Source organism: Hesperophylax consimilis, chromosome 13 (genome assembly GCF_061612785.1).
Source record: "Hesperophylax consimilis isolate HC1 chromosome 13, BYU_Hcon_1.0, whole genome shotgun sequence".
Taxonomy (NCBI): domain Eukaryota; kingdom Metazoa; phylum Arthropoda; class Insecta; order Trichoptera; family Limnephilidae; genus Hesperophylax; species Hesperophylax consimilis.
Window position 1 is genome coordinate 31,824,610 of NC_142848.1, and position 23,317 is coordinate 31,847,926.

Consider the following 23,317-nt stretch of genomic DNA (forward strand, 5'->3'; position numbering starts at 1 on the left):
GATAAGTTTATTGTTCGCCAAAAAAGTTGAGAAAATTATTAGTTTACTAATACGAATTTTGTGTTGTTTAGATATATAGAGAGATTATCTTGCCTTTATCGCGAGACTAATTTTAAAAGAGTTCCCAGATTTTAAAATAAAATTTTGAAACATATTTATATTAGATTAGCCGGGCTTTACACACAATTTTTAGAATTCGGATGTAGGTAGTAATTTTTATTTTATTCTTATCGTCAAGTATGCAAAATTTCATCAACATCGCAATAAAACTGTAGATTTGTATAAAAAGCCAAACCAAACATCTTTATATATTATGCATGTAGATAGATATAAAGCTGATGATCCGGCCTTGCCCGGCTTTATGCAATTATTTCGAAAAGTGGCCCTGTCCCAATGTTTTTGTTTTTGTCGAATGTTTTGAAAACATTTTGTCGCTGGAGACCTGACTTGAGATGACCGCCGCTAACTATGAAATTTGGCAAAATTTCGTTGTTGTTTCTAAGCATAGAAAAATAATTAATTTTCTACCAATCTTACGGTTTCACTGTCAGTGAATTCAATTCATTTGGCTAATACCATTTGTTCCCACCCAGTCAAGGCCTGGCTGGTTTCATTGGCTGGCTAAGTCCTCCATCACTGAATAAGCAACCAACATCTGCCGCTTATAATGACGGTAGTAGGAGATTTTTAAATAGTGATAGGTTTTACGAAATCCGAGAATGATTATCTTTCTTTTAAGAAATAAACCTTTTCGCAATTGTCGTCCATCGTAGAAAGGCAGCTACTAAGTCAGAATACTTATTGGTGACAAATATAACGCTAGAGCCAAAGCGGTTCGTTAAAATACAAGCCAAAATCGATAGTTAATTTTGACAGACGTGAAGAGAGATAATTACGTTATTTTCTGTTATTTCTAATATAAAATGTATAATAAAATCGTCCACCATTTTGAATTTTCGGAATGCTATTCTTTTAAAATTAAATTTGCATCATCCAAGACAAGCAAATTAAATTAATGTATTATGTCGTCAAATAAACCTTTGTTTGTATGGACTCGTCTTTTCAATGACAGCGTATCGTTATATACATAGGATATACACCGGTGCCAAATCAAGACCAAATTAAAAGGATTCTGAAAGCATCGGAATATAAACGTATGGCATACGGGAATATACGGAAGTCGTTAAATGTTCGTAATGAACGGACGCCTTATTAAAAACGTAATGTACTGTGATATTCGTAAGATATATGCGGTTACCAAAAGGGCAGCAATATGAGAGGGTGTCCAAAAGACTCTAAAATGTATGTACCTTGCAAAAATATGAATACCCTTAAAACACGATTTATGGCAAATTCTGTTACGATCACTTTATTCTATAACTATATATAAGTGAACATTCACAGCGTTTTTGTTTCTAAACCTACCATAAGCGGTGGTAGTCAAAAGGATGCGAAGTGAAAGGTCGCCACATCGGTAGCGGGATTTATATATATATATATATATATATTAAAGTTGAGTATTCTTTTCAGTTACCCTATGGCAACCAACGAAGAACTGGCTGAGAACTCCGACAACTGCGCCATCTGTTGGGAGAAGATGGAAACTGCCAGGAAACTACCATGTGGCCATCTCTTCCATAAGTAATTTTATGTTTTGATAATTACTATTCACTTAAAAATATATAAAATGTTTATTTTATAATTCGCTAATAATCTTATGTCTTCTCCAGCTCCTGCCTGTCTTCCTGGCTGCAGCAGGACACCTCGTGCCCCACTTGTCGCCTGGGGCTCTCACTGTGGCCTTCGCGTGCCTCTCAGCCCCCTTCGCAGCCCCGCCAGCCCAACCACTTCTTTCACTTTGATGGTATTTTGTAGCTAATAGTATTACACAGTACAAGGCTGCACAGAAAGTTGTGAATGTCATTGTTATTGACTCTCAAAAATCTTATAGTATTGTAGCGAAATGTTAATGGCGCGTTCCTATCTCTTCTATTCTATGATCTATTTTCATAGTCTATGAAATAGATCAGTGAGAACAGGCTTTCTATGCCATAGAAATAAAAGCCTAATGTTGATTTTTCATTTAACCTTTTGAACGCGTTAATTTACTCCGTTTTATCTATACCCGTACGCGGTACATATTTTCAAATACCTATGCACGCAATTAAATGTCAAATTATAGCATTCTGGCATGATTTATTGGACTATATAGACAGAACAGATTATTCTCCACAATATGAAAACAAATGCTCGTGTGTCAAAACTCTTAGATGTTTATAAAAACAAAAACATAAAATTTCATACAAAGGCGTACCGTATCTTCTGAATGTGGTCCCGCCATTCACTCGGCGTGTGTGTACTTAGGTGATAGACACAAGTGGGATACCATGATCACTTATCATTTTTAGTTATGAAAAGTTGTGAATGACATACTAGTACTAACGCTATCCGTTGACAAAAATGTAAACTAAAGGTCTAAAAGGCGCGAAGAGGCGCACTTGATTATCGATCTTTTTTTATGAAATACAGTTTTATTTTTGAGAAATTCTTGTAGATGTCAGCATCGTGATAGTTGTACGAATGTCCAAGTGAGCAAGGAATACATTTATGACGAAAGAGCGCTGGAATATCGGCCGTCAAAGTTTCCGTATCAACTGTTGATACAGCCGCGTGTGAGTATAGACTTTTTGCCGTAACAACAGTTGATAGGGCCGCGTGCAAAGAGTTAACTTCATTTTTATTCTAATGGAATCGACAATGAACGGCAGGCAATAGGTAATGCAGTATAGTAATGTCTATGATTATGTCAAATAAAATAATGGAATATAAATGAAACCAAAAATCAATGCAGGACATGAAAAAAATGACTAATCAGAATTTCACAGCTGATGTTGGCTTCATGAGAACGGGTTGTTTTTTCGACTTGTTTTTATGTAAGTCTACTCGCACATGTGACGAGTTGCCAGTATCTGTTTTTCCTCCTTCATATAACCTCTTCAAGATTCACATTAATAGATCCCTTCCCATAGCCCTAACTAAACCCACCTCGCTATAGGTCCATCCTGTGCTGACAAAAGCACTTGTGAGGTGTTATACAGGTGTATCGGCACGTACCCGACAAACTTTAACCAGCTATTCCTCAGCATATTTAGAGTAAAAAATGTTATAGGCACTTTGCTGTCCGGTAACATTTTTTTTTCAAAAAAAAAAAATCCACACTCCGTCACTGTCATTGGCATTGTTTCTCGTGTTCAACAGCTGTTATTAGCAACTGTGTCAAAAAGCGTGTTCGCTCTTTCATACACACTAAATAATAATACTTAAAAATGAGGCGAATGGCGCCTTGCCATTTCATTGTGATTGCAAAAGCGCGCCAATGTAGGTACGTACGTATATTATTCAACGAAACTCGAATAAAATATTGCCAGATGGGTTTTCAAACTTTGACAAAGGATAAAGCATTGTTGGCATGTGGTGAAATATGATTTTTTTATTAAAAAAAATGTTACCGGACAGCAAAGTGCCCATAATATTTTTTACTCCAAATGTGCTAAGGAATAGCTGGCTAAAGTTTGCCGGGTACGTGCCGATACAGCCTGTATAATTATTATTTTTTTTAATTTTATTTTATTTTATTAGGTTTTACGCCCAGCCGGGCTTTTACGTGCATTTTAAAACAGAATATATCTAGTAATCGAAAATTAAACAAAAAAAATATTAAAGCTAATGAATATAAAATAATATTTGTAAAACATGTAACAGTAACATAAAATATTATAGAGACTAGAACAATACTACATATAAGACGAATCTCTAAAACTACATTACCTCTAATTTGTAGGATTCAACAAAGTGCTGGTATAGATTACGCTTAGTTCCATAAATGGAGTCAATAGTACCCCCATACTTTTTGCCCAGATCATGCATCCTATTGGTCAGTGAGTGTGTATGATAGTTGTGTATGTATTGCAGAAGAATGTTATATTTTGTCTTTAATTCCTAGTCAGCACATGGAATTTAATAGTGGCAACGATGGCAGGACTGTCAATTAAGTTGTTTATTTTATTTTTTTATTTTATTTTATTAGGAACATTAACAGGTTTATAACATAACATGCATAGAGAGAGAGAAAAAATAAGTAATAGAATTAGGTTACAACCCAATAACCAATGTTCACATCATGCAATAAAGATAAAGAAGGTTAAAAAGCAATAAACAAACAAAGAAAACAAAGAAAGGTTAAAAACAAAGAAATTTTAAAAACAAGGAAATAATAAGAGAAAATGTTTATATATATATACACGTATAAACACATACATACATATATATACATACACATGCATATACATAGTTGCATACATACATACGCATACATACATGCATACATACATACATACATACACACACGTACATTTGATATTAAATACAAATAATATGTAAGAGTGATAATGAATAAATGATGAATGTAATGTATTAAATTTAGAAAAGGGTTAATTATTACAATACTCTGTTAACAATTTTTTTAAAAGCTCCTAAGGTACACGACAGGATATCAGCATCAAAATAAGTTTTATTATAATGATTGCAAGTTCTTAGTAAGAAAGAATTTTGCCTGAGACTCGTTGAAGCAATTTCGATATGAAACAATGATTTGTCTCTAGTTTTCTTACTTGGGACTCTAATATTGATTGATGACAAAATATATGACCACTCAAGACTTTGTGTAAGTAAATCATGTCCGCAGTGTCTCTCCTGCTTTTTAATGTTTTAAGTCCGTAGTGCTTGATAGAGCTTTCCATATCGTAATAACGTAATTGTCTCCTGAAGTTCAAGTTTGAAGTTCAAGTTCAAGTTTGTTAATGACTCTGTGTAACACAATTATGTCAGCATAATTCTCAGACAGTGTTATTAGATGCAATTGATTCATCAAACTGACACAATTAATATAATCAATTGGAATTCTGAGCTTAAAATTTTCGTACCTGAAAAAATTTGTGCTGAACTCTTTCTACAATATTGTTAGAGTGAACTTTATTTAAAGGGTACCAAATAGGTGAATTATATTCCCCTTGACTTCTGACTAATGAAATATAGAGGGTTCTCATACAATCTAAGGACTTAAAATCAGTTAAAGTTCTGTAAAGGAAGCCAAGCTTCTTTAAAGCCTTATTAGTTATATAGTTGCACAAATCTCAGCAGTTTTCAAATGTGATTAATGAAAAAATAGTGATAAAAAAAGTGAAAATGATCAGAATGGAAGTTTGATTTTCTTTTATCATTTGCACAGACATAGGAATTAATAGACGAGAAGATAAAGGCGAGGGGTAAAATCAACTGTTGAAGAACGAAGGGAGTGAAGATGACTGTGATTCGTCAATAAATCAATCTGACAGTAAATAGGCATCTCGCATTATAATATCACCATTTACTTCTTAAAAGTAAAATCTGCTTTGAATGAATAGACATTTTTACATGGGAGCGCAAATTACTCGCCACGTTATGAACAAATTTGCGAAGTCCAAATTCGGCAAAGTAAGGCAGCTTCTATATTCAGATTCGTAGTTAGTTTCAGAGTATTTAGTTAAGACACTTTTATAAATGTTCATAATTTACTTCCCAGCAACCAACCAGCTTTGTGTTTCGCATCCAGACGTTTCTCGATGTGATAGTAACAACTGATTCATATTATACGATGTGAATATGCTTAAAATAAAATAAAATAATGCTTATATATGGAATGTAATACGACAATTGGGTTTATTCTCTTTTTTCGCATCTATTTTTACCAGTTTACATAGTACAAGTAAACATTTTGCCGTGTTATTTCGTAAAATGAACCGATGATGCCTCGACCATAGTTCGCACAAGAATGATGACGTCACGTTTTCAAATATCACTTGAGGCCGTACGCGAGCCCAGCCGGCTCAATGGAACCGGTATGGGGAGTGGGGATAATACGCTTTTAATCACTTAGGGCAGGTCTACTAATATTCATATGTCTATGATCATTTGTTTATTTTTCTGTATTTTACATTTCAGAATTCCATATGTCTATTATTGACGTATTGTTGTGTTTCAGGTTCTCGCTACGTATCTTGGCTGCCGAGTTTCTCTGTGGAAGTGACCCACATCATGAGGGCTGAACCAGTGCCGGCTACCAACTCTCAGATGGACGCCATGGCTAGACAGGTAATCGTTTTTATTTTTCTACAATTACATAAATACACAAAAACTAGATAGATAAAACACATTAGAAATTACTTCCATATATGTAAATTCAAAATCAATCCGATTTCAATAATCTACGTCACATAGTATGGTCTCATAGAAATCATTGTATCTCCGTTAGAAAGAGAAAACACCACGCTTTATATTCAAATCTGGATATTAACCACAGAAGAATTACAATGTGCACCTTTATGAAATCAAAGGTTCCAAACACAATAAAAAAAAATTATGAAACTTCGTGAATATTTTGTACCGAACGACAAAAAAGTGAGATGACAGTAACATTTGTAATCAATTTGTCTAATAAAATGCGTGTGTTTTTATACATTTCTTCATTATTAGTTATTTTAGTTACAAAAAACGTAAGGTGAGCCATTTTTTTTCATGTTCGCATTAAAAATTAAGTTTTTGAAAGCGTATTTTATCACTTTTAAAAAGCAGTTTTTATTTTTCAGATATTTGGATTTTATTGCAAAGCAGAAATACTCGTGTACTGTTTAGATCATATTTTAGACATAACGATTTCTGTGTGACCAAATTGATTGCTCCCAAAAGCGAACAAATTAACCTGGGGGGCTACTCTGTATCTTTCGAAACTTTCCTGCCGCCGGTTTAGCCGCGTCACAAACCCGTATTAACCCTTATTGTTAAAAAATTCCTCGTCCTCCGGTGATATACACTTGGTAAATATTTATATATTCTAATGCAATACTTACATGTATTGCGGAGGAATACCAAAAATTTGAACCCTGGATTTAGTAAATTTACAAAGATATTTTATTAATTAGAGACGATGTTCATTCAGTTGACAGCACCGGCAAGGAAAGGTTAAACCACGAACTTACTGGTTTGTTAACCCGAAAGATACAGAGTAGGCCCCCTGAAGGGTTAAACAGTGAGGATATATATACACATTAGTTAAATAAATTTATATCGTCGCATTAATTCGTAGAATGCGTAACTCCCAAATGTAAAATTTTACAGGAGGCACAAAAAACCTCGTAGTGAAAAAAAATGAAAGACGGCTTATTCTTTTTATTTATGTTTCGAACATATAATATATTTGGAAATTTATTTTCAATCATTAAACTTTTGTAAGTTAAGGCTTTCTATTTCAAATCGGAGTTAGGAAGTTTACGTAAAAACCGAGAATGGAGATACGCATTTTACAAAAGATACATACTTTTCTGCGAACAGTTTTATGAACAACCTAGCGGAAAATTTGGGAGATAGGAATTTTACATTTACAAAATAAAACACAACAATGTATGTGTATGTCGAGGCAGTCTATTTAGATGCATTTTAATGATTTTAATGATGCGGAAGGTTATCGTTAAAGGAGTGGTAATCCTTTTCTAATGTCTGTTTTAAGTCTTGTAAATGCTGGTACTTTTCCTTCCTTAAGGGATTAAATCTGACTCTCAAGTGAAATCTTCAAACTCTGGAGAGCATTACAGATTCGGCGACGGTTTTGTGCTGGGTGAGATCTACACTGACCGGGAGTAGTCGTGTCAGAGATGATCGTTAAGTGACGCTTGGAGTTGATGAAGGAGATTGTAGAAGAATTTGATCTGACATTGTCGATCACCCTTGTTGTCCTGTAGAAATAAAACTGATGTGCTTACTAGGGTTTGCAAGACCCGGGCAAAGAGTAGCCATGACAGGAAACGTTGTGAAAGAGACTCCTCAGAGTGTGAAGATAGGTGGGAGAGGCTTGAAAGTGGAACTGGTGAGCAAACATGTGCTTTAAGCGTAGAAACTCTTCATGCTCAGCATCACTTTGGAGTAAAGTGAACGCTTCATCTTGCCCGGCTGGTCGATCCCGAGGCGAGAAGAAAGGACATCGATAGATGCGTGCGTTCCTGCGTACAATGCAGGACAATTGACCCTCCACCATCATCCCATGAAGCGGGTAATCTTAATGTTGTGACAACCTGGAGTCGCTTGGCAGTTGATGTTACTCATTTCGGTAGGAAATGTTTACTCACATTTATCGATTGCGGTCCAAGTAGATTTGCCGTGTGGCGGGAAATCGAGTCAGATAATGCAGCTTCGATTATCAGACATTTGGAAGAAGTGTTTCGGGAAAGAGGCCCGCCCAAAGTAGTTCTCATGGACAATGGTACTGCATTTTGTTCCTACAGTGTTACAGATAAGTGTAAGAGATGGAATGTTCGTCAAAGATTTTGCGCGGCATACCGACCAGCTGGAAACGGTATAGTTGAACGATATCATCAAACAATAAAGAGAACTGCAGCCAGAAGTGGAAGCGATCCCCTGCAGGCAGTGTTTCGGTACAATCTTTGGCTGCAAAAAGTCAGGATGATCGAGGTATTGCGCTGTCTAGTATAGTTCACACTTCACACTCGTGGAGACACCCTTCTGCGCAAGTGAATATAGAAGAGGAAGTATTGACTGAGCTCTAAGTGGGCGATCTTCTTGCAGTTAAACCAGTAGATGGGAGATGCACATAGTGCATGGAAGGGTGACAGGACTTACTTCAGTCAACAACATCGAAGTAGATGGCATACCAAGACATGTGCTTGACCCGCGGAAGATGCCTGACAGAGAACGGACTGTGTCTGAGGAGAGACGAGATGGAATTGCTGCACGTTCCACCGTAAATATTTTGGGTTTGTTTGAAGAGGACAGTGAAGAACCGGATCCGGATATGCATCAGGAGGAGATCCACTTGCAAAGAGATGGTGACCTTGAAGAAGAGATAATCACAGAACAAGGACCTATTAGGTATTTACGAAACCGCAGAGGCACATAAAACAAGAGAGCTACGGCAGAGCGTCACACGGTGCAGAAGACGTCAGTTTAGACTACAGATACAAAACACTATTCGTGACTTCACAATTAAAATTAAGGTTATAAAATGTTCAAAATTGATTAATCAACTTATCTCAGTTAATTTCACTGTAAAACTATTACACCATAAATAAATTTCCTCAGTCAAAAACACAACAAGCGTGCACGGCTCACCGGCCAATACTGAATTAAGCAGTTACGAAGTATTCGCGAGTAAAAATGGCACCATAATTTTACGCAGTTTTCTAAATTGTGTTTATCTAAAAGGTTAATTTTTTTTTAAATTTTCGAGTTTTACTAGTCGATGCGGGTCTAATTTTAACACCAGATGGCATTAAAAACGTATTTTCGAAAAATTTGGAGTTACGCAGTCTACGAATTAATGCGACGATATGTAATAAGAAGTTTCAATTAATTGACAACATGTTTTATTCATTTTCATTAATTTATTATTGACTTTTGAGTACAATAAAGGTAAAACGAAAACAATACAAATTTTTCCCTAAATCAACATTAATTAACGTTTTTTTAACGATCTGTTTCCATAAAATTAGTTTATTCATTGTCAGTTTGACTGCTGAGTTTATCACAATCATTTTAATTGGACAAAACTCCAATACATTCTACCGGCTGTCAAGCTAAGCCTTGTGCTGCCATCTGTGGTTGATATATGGCAAGTAATTTGAATGGATCTGCACAAAAACTGTGTTATTGAGATAACGCTGTTTTTTCTAACAAAAAACACAGCGTTATTGCAATAACACAGTTTTTGTGAAGATCCATTTAAACTCCAATACATTCTACCGGCTGTCAAGCTAGGCCTTGTGCTGCCATCTGTGGTTGATATATGGCAAATAATTTGAATGGATCTCCACAAAAACGGTGTTATTGCGATAACGCTGTTTTTCCGCATAAGGGGCTCAATTTATCATTTTGCTAATTATTTTCTATTCTTCCAGGTGCAACAGCTGTTCCCCCACTTCCCGCTCTCGGTCATATTGCGTGATTTGGGCGTCACGCACTCTGTGGAGCTGACGGTGGAGAACATCCTGGACGCACGGCTGGTGCTGCCGGCGCGGCTGGTGACCCACGAGCTGCCCACCATGCCGGCACTGCCCGGGCTGCTTCTGACAACGCAAGCGGCGGCGGCCGGGGGGGCCAGCCCGCAGTCGCAGGTGCTGCTGCAGCACTCGCTGAGCATGCTGGCCAACCGGCTGGGCTCGCGCCAGGGGCACGTCGAGAACATGGACTGGAATGTGGAGCCACAGGAGAGGTAACAACCATTGTATAATGCACAAATGTGTTTAGTGCAATTTATTGTAAATGCAACCTAACCTAACCTAACCCAACCCAACAGGCGCTTGCGCCAGGGCCACATCGAAAACACAGTCTGGTATGTGAATCCGCAGAAGAGGTAACAAATCGTCCGCATTCGAGCAAAGGTCACTTATTCACAATTGTTCAAGAGAGATAAAATTTGATATGATTTGGTGCGAGTTCTTATCAGGCAGATTGGTATTTACATTAATAATTCTTAAAAACGACCTTCAATACGCATTAATAAATTAAGGAACATTTTGCATGGCTGCATCAACATTCTCGTAATTGCATTGCGCTTGCTGCTCTATGGCTGCCTTTACACACGTAAGAATATTCCCGTAAGTCACTTACGCTAGTGACTTATGGCAAAATTAACAACGTAAACGACAGTGTAAATCTCTTACTGTAATTTATAGCAAGTTACAGAAGTCGTAAAAGGTGTAATCAGTTTGATAAGCTGCGACGCATTCCGTAAGAAATGGTATCTAAATGCGCCAATGCGAGATGTCAAAAATTAAAAGATAAGTTTTTGTAGGATTTTTTTCCTATAAAAACTAGGATTTTTATTATATAACTAAAATCTGATTAGGGTAAAGCAGGTCGGTTACAAGACAGTACCTACCATATTATTGTAGCAATTCTATATCAACGTCCTAATATAAAACTCCTATGCGACGGATTCAACAGCTAGGAAACAAATACTCCGATGTTGTTGATATATTTAGTACATCAATTTCAATATATAAGCATACCCTATTGAAGTTTTTCTCATCAAGTAGTGGAATATTTTAATAAAGCTATTTAATTTTACTAACACATAATAATTTTGTCAACTGAAACAGAAAAAAATATTTTGGATTTTTTATGTTTTGTGCCTGCATACTGTGTAGATCAAGTTCAGTGATATTTTGACTTTATATTTATTTTGTGCAATTGTTTTAAATAGTCGTTTTCTGCACTATTTTCGTGTATAATTTTGTAAATATTTTTTATATATATGTATGTAAAAGCCTAAATAGGCGTTAAATAAATAAATAAGTACGTTATTATCTCCCGAAAAAAATAACATTTGAAAGAGAATTTTCTGATTCCGAAAACTATATGATATGTAATTTTTTTTTAGGTCGAATAATGCTTTTTGAAAATGAACATCCTTGTTTTTAATTATCGGTCCAATCCTTTCTAATCTGAATGTTTCTGTTTGCAACATGACATATTTAAATTCAAAGTCGATTGCTGTCATCTTCTGGCTGTCATTCGGATAAAATTAAAGAACTACATTCATATCCGCCGTTAACAGAACAAAAGTGAAAAGCAATTTGGGAGGTGGGTATGGGTACCGCCGCCCCGGAATCCATTTATTGGATAACCAACACTTCTGCCATAAGTCGCTCCAAGTGGTTCGCCACGTTTTGTGACTTAGCAGGGGTGCCTGGGTTTAAGGGGTGAGGTTTGTCCAGGTTCCCCCGGCAGATGCATCTGCCCCAACTGCGTGACAGGTGGGATCAGGTGAGACCGGTTGAATCATACCTTTTTCCTTCCCAGAACTTACTATCCTTTCTTTCCTTAAAAAGACCCTGCTACACAGCATCCCCAAAGATAACATAGGCCTAAGGGAAATTATCTTCCCCAGAGCCTCCTTTGTGGGGGTTCATTTAGACCTTTTCATAATTTTTGACAACATCGCATAAACTAACTAACTAACCATCACGCCTTTTCCTCGCAGGGGTAGGCAGAGAGGACGGACCGCCAAAGAACTCGGTCTTGGCACACACTTCTTGCCTCATTCACATTCATACATACTCTTCTATTGTTGTGACTCTTGACATGGCCCGACTCAAGTATCTGCTTCACTTGATCGTGCCATGTCTTCCTCGGGCGTCCCCGACTTCTGCTACCATTCGCATTTGCATCATATATCCTCTTTTCACTCCTATCTTATAAACTTGACGGCAGCAAATCTTTGTTGACAGGAAGCCATCTTACCGCAGATAAAATTACGGATGTAACGGTAGCTGTGAGCACTTACAGCATTAATTACTATAAGTTGGATGCATATGTAAACTTTCCTACTAGTAACTTATCAAAACTAACGTAAATCGTAAATTGTACTTATGAGTGTAGCTTACTTAAGGCAGCGTTAGCCTAACCTAACCTGACAGCATTCCTCTTCTTTCTTATTGCTTCATTTGGCCAATCCCCACAAGCGCTCTACCTATTATGTCAGGTTAGGTTGTAGATCCGGAATGTTGTCTCCACAAGCTTCTCCTTGCCGGGAGATGTAAAATCTTTCGACCAATCGTGGGATGATATTTTTTCTTAATCGATTATTAACTGGTCGCTTTTCGCAAGCTTAAGATTTATACTCTTGTCAATAACCTCCATTTATAATTCATACAAATAATATTAAATATTACTAATCACCTATACTAATGTCTCTTGTAAGAAACATACTATAGGCTGCCACGTTTAACTTCCACATAAAGCAACAAAACTTTGTGAGATTAGCGGAAACGTGTATTGTTATCATCGATGCCCGTGCGAGACTCTTGATAACTGTGCGTATTCTTTTGATATGCTTTGTTTAACGTAATATGCAATTCTTCCACAGTAGCGAAGACCACGCCACCCTTGGCAGCCGCTTCTCCAAGTGCTCCTACGAACGCGAGAGGATCCTACAAACCAGGAAGGAGCAGCTCATCAGCGCCGCCCGCAAGAAGTACCTGGACAAGCACCAGCAAGCGGCTCCAGCCGATGTAGTCTCCGACGACCACTCTGCCCCCTCCACCTCGCGCCAGGGTTCCCCGATCTCCACCAAACCCAACTCCCTTCCCATCTCCGACTCCCTGCTTACCTGAATCCCTAAACCAAGTCTGCTTGTGTTGTTAGTTACGACGATGCCGAGGATTGGTGTTGTTTTCTGTTATTTAGATTATTTTTATTTGTTAAACCCTTTTAATGTTGCTAATTTTTTGTTTATTTTAATCGTAGATAAAAGAAACAAAGTCGTCAAGCTACGATTAAACTGCACAACCTATCAAAGACTACCAATGAAAATCATTTGTTTCGCATGCAGATGCTATTCGCAATAGAATCGTTGAAAGATTTTGGCGACACGCGGTTTCATTCTAATAATGGTTCTTGGCCGATCTCCCCTGTTTCTATTATCTTTGGTTTTAATAGGGTAAACCAGTGTAGGAATGTTACTAATATTACTAATTAGGGCATATTTTATTTGCAAACAAGGCTAATAGATAAATTATTACAATCTTCGAAAGAGACTAAAACCTGAATGTAGATATCTGCATGTTTTAACCTTTACCGCGCTGTCCTTTTCAAAGCAATCCATCCTGTCACGACATAATGTTTGTGCTTTAGTAAATCATCATTGATCACATAATATGCGACATCTGCGTACGGGGATAGCCATCGATGGATCGCATAAACCTATGACAGCCATGTAAATTAGGTTAAATAATGTAGTTATCTATTGGAATATATAACCACACGAGTGATGGAGATTTTCGCGTGTTCGGTTTTCGATTCAGCCATTTGATTTAATTAATATCATACCTCCAAATATTAATACGGAAACATATGAACTGCTTACTGCAGCTTCAAACCAATGAATTCACCTAGATTTCACTGTTTATCCCATACTTTAAGGGTTAATAAAAACATATTTAATTAATTTAAATCACCTACCTCAATTTGGGAAGACATCGTTCAAGACATCAATAAGTCACATTTTTCACTTCTGAATTTTCAAATAAATTATGTTATACATATTATTATTTGAAGGCTTAAGAGAATTATTTTCATAATGCTTTATTTATTTTATGAATAGTAGATCCTCTTCCTCGATTCGCCATGTGCATCCTTTGTCCTTTGTTCAGAGGTTGAGTTAGACCCCTGACTCTGGCAGTCACGTCTCTTGTTTGGCATATCATTTTGTAAGAGCTGAACGTTATGAGGGTTAAATAGGTGTTTAAAATATATACTGTAAAGGTAAGATCTTATGAAGACTGGTTTTGTATGTTTGAGGAGAGCGGCGTAAATTTAATCTGAAATGTGCTAGTTTATGATAAATGTTAGTTTATTTAACTGACGATAGAGCAAATGCCTCGCTGAGTTAGTTAATTTGCTTAAAGATGGGCATATGCCTCAATGAGCTAGTTTATTTAAGTACGTAATAAAGGATTTGATTTAAATGTGAGCAAATGCCTCGCTGAATCGGTTCATTCATCTAAAAGTGTGCGGATGACTCACAGATTTTGTTTATTTTACTAATACAGCGAGTGTCCAACTCAGTTGTTTTATTTATGTAAAGGTGAGCAAATGCCTCACTGAGTTGGTTCATTTGTCTAAACTTGAGCAAATGTCTCGCTGATTATGAAATCTATGAATATCAAAAGATTCCAACATGTCATACTTTGCACATAGCTTATTTTTTTCGAAAAGAATGTGACCTCAGTTGGGTACACCGTTCTAAGGTCACATAGTACATGGTTTTGCGTATGAATTAGGTTAAGTATGTTCATTTTTTCAAATAAGTTTTTGTGTAATACTTGAATGTTTAGTCAATATTATTAACGTAAACTTGCTGTATCACTTTTATTTTATTACTTAGAAAGTATTGTTTCATAGTTAAATCTTTCATGCATGTCTTAGACATTCAAAAGTTATTTAAATAAATTACGTTATGTTCACAAAAATGGATGGCAAAATATTAGACAAAATATCTTTATGAATGATCTCATTTATAATAATTAACAGAATAATTCATGGGTCAGGGTCGGAAGCCACATAAGTCAGAAATTCAAATGTAAAGATGTGGTTCTTTCAATCCTTTCTTACCTAAAAATTTCTGCTTTTTTCTGACTCACTGTTTTCACACCCCAACCCACAAATTATTACAAATGCTTGCGTAAGGCCCTTCGTACACAGATACTTACAAGCTACGTGATTGTGACGCAGCCACAAGTAGCCGTCTACCGATATGCTTCTCTTTAAAGCCGTTTTCCATACACGGCGCTAACCGAAACATACTGAACTTGATCATTTTTCTAGTGCAATCGTTGAATTAATATGATATCAAGTGACTCAAGCAAAGAAGCGATGATATTGTTTGTTTTTTACAAACATAAAAAATGATATTACGGAAGATTTAGGGTTCATACAACGAAATAAATGTTAATTGTAGGACATTCGTTGTCACTGAGGAACTCTTCTCCGCTAAATCCTTCCTAATGTATTCTGTTAAATTACAGTTATATAAACATGGATATTTTTCAACCTCCAGAACAAATTTAACATTTACGGACATTTACATATCATGTACGGACGTCATTACTGTCAAACGAGTAGTAGATGCGAATGCAACCGGCGTAGCGTGCTACCAGCACCGTCAGTAGCGTGCAACTGACGTCAAACCCGTAGTCGACGCATTGTGTCGTGTACGAAGACCAGCAAAATAGTATAGCGGCGTGTGTGCTACGTGCACAAAACTTGTAAGAATCTCCTAGTAGAGATGGCCTAACAGTCTCAGGAATATTTTAATGTCATTATTTAGTATGTATCATTTGCCTAAATGTGTGCCTGTAAATAAACTGCTAGCCTTATTGAAAAAGTTTTACCTTACAATAAAACTTATATTATGTACTTAGCTTTATTTAAAACCTATAAAGTGAGATAAACATTACCATTTTGCAGCCAAATCGACGTTTCTTACCAAGTTCGTGTGTAATTCTTAGTTTAAATCTCCCGCCAATGTCACCTGCTAGTTCCTAATGCATCCTTCAGGCGGCGCCAGTAGTGGGGACGCCATCAATGATGCTATAATTTCATGCTTCATTAGATCTCATCAGGCAGCCCTTGCCTAGGTTTTAAATAAAGCTAAGTACATAATATAAGTTTTATTGTAAGGTAAAACTTTTTCATTATGTAGCATAGGCTTTATTTAAAACCTATAAAGTGAGATATTGTTTGTTATCGCCTGGTGACATTATGCTAATGTGAATCAAATATAATATTTAAATTTATTTGCTAAAAAGAAAATAGGGGCAAGATTTCCAGAAATCAGCTAACCAGTTACAGAGGTTGAAAAAGGTCAGCAACAGATGGGTCGGTGTTGACTCGGCCAGCCGATTCTGCAATTTCCCTTCTATAGAACCTGGCAAAGGTATTGGGACTTCTCCAGTTACCACGTGACAGTATATCGTCCAGCTTATAATTCTGCAGCCAGTTCAGAGATGCCACTGCTGAACGGATGCTGCCAGGTGGATCCTCTACACCAGCATCCCTGAGGACTGTCCTAATCCAACCTGCAATTACTGCCCTGGAGGCCGCTTTCACTGTCCCACAAGTTGTAATAAATAGGCTAGGTAGTATCGCCTGCGCTCTCCGTTCCTTTGACAGTTCTATGACCTTTTCCGTCCAATAGACAGGGTCTATGTTCCTAGACTCCGAGCGAGCCAGTCTCCACCCTGATTGTTGCCAGTCTGCCGAATCTGTCTTGCCACCAAACACTGGCCAAATGGAGATGCCTTCACTGTCCACTGACAATCTTTCAGCTGTGCAATGGAGCAATGTGAGATCGTGGACTCGGCGCCCTGATGCCAAAAGCAGGATGGTGGCTGCTCTCCTTGATGCTTCAAAGAGAGTAATATGTTGAGGCAAATTCTTCTCCAGCCATGATGATACAACCCTCGGGTCCCAAATGGGGGGTTTTGAAGGCCTTAATCTAGCTAAAGATATCCCTTTTAATATCTTCTTCACTATCGGGTTGGAGCTCAGCTCTCTATTATCTTCGGGAGAGCCTAAGGTACACACCACTGACTTGTGAACTAAAATGGTACTCAGCGATAGCTTTTCTCTGATGTGTAGATCGGCTAGGAACCTGGCTAAGTCTTCAGCTTTGGGACGCGTGGCATCGAGCTGATTCTCTGACGCCCAGCGCTGCCACCTCCGCCATGCCGGAGCATAAGTGCGAAGGGTGGAACTTCTCCACCCGGATCTAAGAAGTTCCTTCTGCTGACTTGACCATCTTGTTAGGTTTTTGTCCCACCCCCACAAAGCCAAATCTCCAGAGTGAAGGACTCTACTTGGGGAGGGGGGCTGTTGGTCCTGGTGTCTATCAGTGCTTCTCCTAGATTGTGAATCGTAAGAGGTGGACCCAAGGCCCGACACTTCAGATCCGCTCTCCAAAATGCCCTTTCCCAACGAGGAGCCACTACCAGGTATAATCCCCTTGCCCTGTTCAGGTGGCAAAGAACCCTCGGCATGAGGCACGGGGGAGGGAAGATCCAAGCCAGCTGATAGTCCCAGTCCCTGCTCCAAGCATTGTGGTAGTCTGCCTCGTCGTCCTGAAAATCAAGAGAAACATACCTTTGAACCACATGCGCTGTCCTAGAGCCAAATAGGTCTATCTCGGGTCGTCCCCATTTTCTGAATGCTACCTCTGTGAAAGAGGGTAGCAAGTGCCATTCGGGTACAGCACGATGACGAGATAGACAGTCCGCTACTTCATTGAAACGACCGGGTAAGTATTGTGCTGTCATGGAGACACAGTGTTTATCCAAAACATCTAGCACTAGTTGAGTACAGCTCAGGAGTTGAGTTGATCTGGTACCACCCTCCTTGCGGAGATAAGATACGACAGACCTGTTATCCGACTGGATCAGAAGACCCGAGCCAGATAGCTCAAGCGCGTGAGGAGACAAGGCAGCCAACACGGCGAGCATCTCCTTTACATTGGAGTGAAGATTCAGCTGGTCATCAGCCCACACACCGCTGAGAAGCTTTTTGTCCAGCTGGGCACCCCAACCCTGATCAGAGGCATCGGTTGTCAGGTAATGCTCAAACAGCGGCAGATGTATAGGTGACGTCAGGGTGAGCGATCGAACCCACCATCTCAATTCCCGAGCGGTAGCTGCCGGAATTGGTGATGACTCCCAAGGGTGGTAGTGTCTGAGTCCTAAGCACCCTTTCTGTATGTGCCGGCTGTTGAGCCTGCCTCTTGGAACTGCAAAACTAGCAAAGTTTAAAGAGCCCAAGAGGCTGCGCCCCTTATCTAGTGACCACCTACCCGTCTGAATAAAACCCTTTAACAAATAAGATAGGGCTGAAACCTTGTTCTGAGGGAGAGACTTTTCATTAGTTAGAGTATTCCAGCTGATACCAAGAAATTGAACTTGTTGTGATGGTTCTAATATTGACTTATCAAATTGTATATGCCATCCCAAGCCTTGCAAAAACTCCACCATTTCAATAGACTGGTGTTTTAAAGTAGGCAGGCATTGGTTTACTAATAAAAAATCATCCAGATACACTAGAATTCTCATCCCTCTCTTCCGCAGTTCCTGCGCTACCCAGTTAGTGAAGGTTGCAAATGCCTTAGGTGCGGTGGCCAAGCCAAAGGGGAGGGATGTCATCTGCAAGAGTTCATTCCTATAGATATGTTTGACCTTCGCAAAATAAATGCTAATGAAACATGAAATTATAGCATCATTGATGGCGTCCCCACTACTGGCGCCGCCTGAAGGATGCATTAGGAACTAGCAGGTGACATTGGCGGGAGATTTAAACTAAGAATTACACACGAACTTGGTAAGAAACGTCGATTTGGCTGCAAAATGGTAATGTTTATCTCACTTTATAGGTTTTAAATAAAGCCTATGCTACATAATAAAATAATTACGATCGTTAAAATATTTTCGCCAATTAAAATGTTTCTGCTAAATTTTTCTTTACTAGCAAATGAATGAAAAAAACAATATTGTTGTGTAGTAATTTTAATGAAAGCTAAAATGAGACTTATTCCGAGAAAGTTTTTCACCACTTCTGAGTAAACTACCGATTAGTCCTATTCATCGAGTAGCAATAATCATTATTATATGTTTCACTGCTGCTGAGAAATGCTGCTCTTCAATTAAATGTCTATGTTAATTAAATTAAGCTTACTTGACGAGTAGACGCTACTCATCAGTTTGTTTAGAGGTGGTGAAATATACCTTTATTGTATCCCAAACGTAAGTGCAAAAAGAGCACAAAAAATTCGTAACGATGTTCTCAATTTTTGTGAAATGGATCACTTTTTAAAAGACACTTTTATGGTAATTTTATTGTCGCACGAAACTCTGCAGACGTAGAATATAGTAATTTTATTACCTGACTTTCGTTTAATATTATTAAAATTTGTTTTTACCGGGCTGTGATATGCATGAGTTTATTATTTTACGAGTCAAGGAAGAGGTAATTGTTAGTATATTATGTAGGTATCGCTACCAGAGTTGACACGAACGCAGTACTCCCATTGATGCATGGCTTGCATATAGCATGTTTCAAACCTGTTATTCGATTTTAATTAATATAATAAAAATAACACCCTGAACTAAACCACTTTTCGAATTTTAAAATTCGATTATCATAAACACTTGTTTTCCTTTTCTGGCTAGTAACAATAAGTGTAAGTAAGACAAAAGGCTGTTTCTCAGTGATATTTGGCAAGGACATCGCTATCGGAAGTGTATACAATATATGCATCAATACTCACAATCCTAACTTTGTGCTTTTCATCGATTTTAGAATGAAGACACCGGTGTTCCATCGACAGTCGACAGGTTGAGTAATATGGTAACATATAATTATTGCATATTAAACTATGCAAGTATGTATGTATGTATAATTGCCCATTTGTACTACTTATTAATTTATACATGGTTCGTTATGAAGCTGCAGTGTGTTGTTATAGGAAGTTATTTTAAGTCATTAGCGTGTAATAAATGTACACCAACTAGGAGGTGTTTTAAAACTGCATTGCATACTTAAATGTGTTAATTTTACTTGTAAATATAATTATAATCATTATCAATGTGCATAGAATGTTACAGTGTCTGTATTGGGGGTGATTTATGGAAACGAGCTATGAATATTATTTATAAAGTAGAAATAATTAAAACTGTATTTATACGATGGGTGTCTTTTATCTTCCTTTTTATTCAATCGAAACATTTGTGTGTATAATATTATTATACAGGGTGTCCAGGGGTTAGGTGCGCCAATTTCGGTAGGTGATTCTACATGATGGTAGGAGTAAAAAAGATAAATAAATTTTTCTAAACCTACTAAATATTCTTAGTGTGAGGTACAAACTTACTCGATAAATTCGCTGTTAGCTTGCCGAGAGTGATTGTGGGAACGTTACATATTTATGATTGGACCGCATTCATGGAAACCACATGTAAACAATAACATACGACCGAGATTTTGACGTTTACAATAAGCTTAAATATCGTTTGTTGTAAACCAAATTCAAAAGAGAACTGCACTAAAATAACAAAATGTAGCTACACTTCTAACGATAAAATTATTATTAAATAAATAACTATTAATCACGTAATTAATATCATTGCTTTTGGCTAATTTAACAAATTGTCAACCTTCTACCATGTAAACATAATGAGTGTCTGCCTATTATTCGTGGGTAAAGCCAGGTATTGTCACCGTAATTCAATAACAAAATTACGCATAATTTTAACAGTTAAATGTTAAAATTATGACTTTGGAGAAAACACGCACTGAATAAACTACACAAACACGTTTTGATTATAACTATCAAGTTTTTAAGGTGCTAGGTACATTAAATTATCAGGTTACTTTGCAAATTAAATAAAAGTTATTGACACAACGCACGGCAAGTATTGATTGATGGAACCGGCAACGGGTGCTAGATGGAAGACTTGGAAACAACGCAAAATAATAATGTGGGCCGCACACGCTGAACCAATTTAACCTTTTTACATGAAAAGTACCCTTAAAAGATATAATTACTTAATTATTTACATGAAAAGTACCCCTAAAAGATGGAGTTACCTTTTTAAATGAAAAGTACCCCTAAAATATGGAATTACATGTTTACATGAAATGTAGCCCTAAATGTTGGAATTACCTTTTTACATGAAAAGTAGCCCTAAAAGATGAAGTTACCTTTTTACATGAAAAGTAGCCCTAAAAGATGAAGTTACCTTTTTACATGAAAAGTACCCCTAAAATATGTATTTACCCCTAAAAGATGGAATTTCGAAAATCTTATTTATATTTTTATTTGTACTGTCTTGTAGAACCTACCTAAGTTAGTACACTTTACCCCGGACACCCTGTATATCTGCGTGCAAAAGAAAGAAGGCTATAATTGAAATGAACTTGAGCTCTAATGCTGCGTATACACGTACAAATCATAGGCGCCAAACGCCGCTTGCTGTTGCTTCGTTCCTTTCCCATAATTCGTGGCTTGGCTCGCCTTCGTCCTTTTCAAATGCTTAATCGATTCATATGTCTTTTACTCAGGAGTAATTTTAACTTATCTAATTTTTTTCCTGTCCAGACTTTCGGCTCATAACTCATAACTTGTATTTTTACTTTTCGCACGCAGATACTGACTCAAAGCATGTATATTTTAATTTACATACTTCAGACAAGGATAAGGTAAGTATGAATTTATATTTTCCTTTCAAAGTAAAAGCTAGAATCAATTTTACTTAACCCTTCAGGCCTCTGGCATATTCTGTCAGAAGGACAAAAAATTTCGCCATGTTATAAATAAAAATCCAAGTAATGGATTATTTTTTAACGTATCTGAAAACTAAAAACTGTTTTTGAAAGGTGATGAAATACCTAAATATTCAAATGTTATTATTATAAATAAAAATTTAAATGTTTGTTTGTTCAAAATCATAAATCTCCAAAAGTTCTTTACCAATTGCTTTGAAATTTTGACACAACTTTGCATTCGAATACCCGTGTTTTTATATATGCATATATTATATATTTAATTATTGAAGACAATATTAGCGATTCCTAAACGAATATTTGAAAACGAAAAAAATACGGTCACATCTAGGACTCGAACCCAGGACCTTTGCCTTGCTGGGACACCTCTCTACCGACTGAGCTAACGGGACCCTATCTCCTTTGATCGTAAAATATTCGTTTAGGAATCGCTAATATTGTCTTCAATAATTAAATATTACAATTTGAGGTTTTACTAATTAAGTTATTCCAAAAAATAAAAATATTCATCCTAGACTTGCAGATAAATTCAATAGATGTCACACATTAAAAATAAGATATATTTATCTAAGATGCTGTCTAAATTGCATTTAGTTCTTGTTGAATCTTGCGATCATACATAAAGTTAGCAGCCAATAAAAATGAAGGCAATGTCAGTAGTTCGTATTCGAAATATGATACTTTTTTTTAATTAATATTGATCAAAATTACATATTAGAATGCGCAAAACACTGCCACCAAGTACAAATAAATTTAATTTGCCGCCATTGAAAGGAATGTGTCAATATGTATTGCCACTATTTCACTGAAGTTGGATGTATTATTAATTTTATAGTGTATTTGATAATACATCTTTGAGCAACTTTGTGTTAAAAGACATAATATTGTTTGTTTTTTTGGAATAACTTGGTGTGTAAAACCTCAGAATTAAATTTAAATTAATTTTGCACACTTGACCTTCAAAATAAGATGATAATCACTGTGTACATCTGATTTCGTAACAATCTGCATAAAGCCCAGACAACGTCGGGGACTTCTGCTAGTGCTTAATAAGCACCTCAACATGTTTTCTAGTTAGTATTTTCTCACTTTCAAGTCTTGGTTATACACAAATGAATACCGGAATTAAAAGGGTGTAAGTCTTTGAAAAAAAGGACAATGTTTCTATTCAAATATATTTTGGGATAGCATTAAAAAAAGTTACCTGACTACTGTTTTTGCCCATTACTTCTAGCCAAGGTTTTCTTGAAAAAATCAGTTCCTAAGGTTGCGTTGTCTCAAACTCTCATTAGCAACATGATTGATCACAATTTGTTTATCTTCTCAAGCGCCAAAAGTACCCATTGTATACAAAATATTTGTATACGTTGAGCGCCTGCAGATCCAT

General features: G+C 36.9%; 2 protein-coding genes across 2 annotated transcripts in view; one reads left to right on the plus strand and one right to left on the minus strand.

Annotated features, from left to right (window-relative positions):
- LOC149418808 (E3 ubiquitin-protein ligase AMFR-like) overlaps positions 1–13,229 on the plus strand; it is a 178,672-nt gene extending 165,443 nt beyond the window's left edge. Inside the window, exons 5-9 of the mRNA XM_089639006.1 lie at positions 1,531–1,641; positions 1,731–1,864; positions 6,080–6,189; positions 10,002–10,315; positions 12,974–13,229. Of these exons, the coding sequence (XP_089495132.1) occupies positions 1,531–1,641; positions 1,731–1,864; positions 6,080–6,189; positions 10,002–10,315; positions 12,974–13,220 (916 nt within the window). The 3' untranslated portion in view covers positions 13,221–13,229. The remainder of the gene's footprint in view (positions 1–1,530; positions 1,642–1,730; positions 1,865–6,079; positions 6,190–10,001; positions 10,316–12,973) is intronic.
- A 3,223-nt stretch (positions 13,230–16,452) lies between these two features.
- LOC149418811 (uncharacterized) lies at positions 16,453–23,317 on the minus strand. Its single transcript, XM_089638428.1, has 3 exons — positions 23,297–23,317; positions 17,993–18,188; positions 16,453–17,726 (listed from the first exon to the last, which is right to left on the minus strand). The coding sequence occupies exons 1-3, from the start codon at positions 23,315–23,317 to the stop codon at positions 16,453–16,455; spliced, it is 1,491 nt and encodes a 496-aa protein (XP_089494554.1).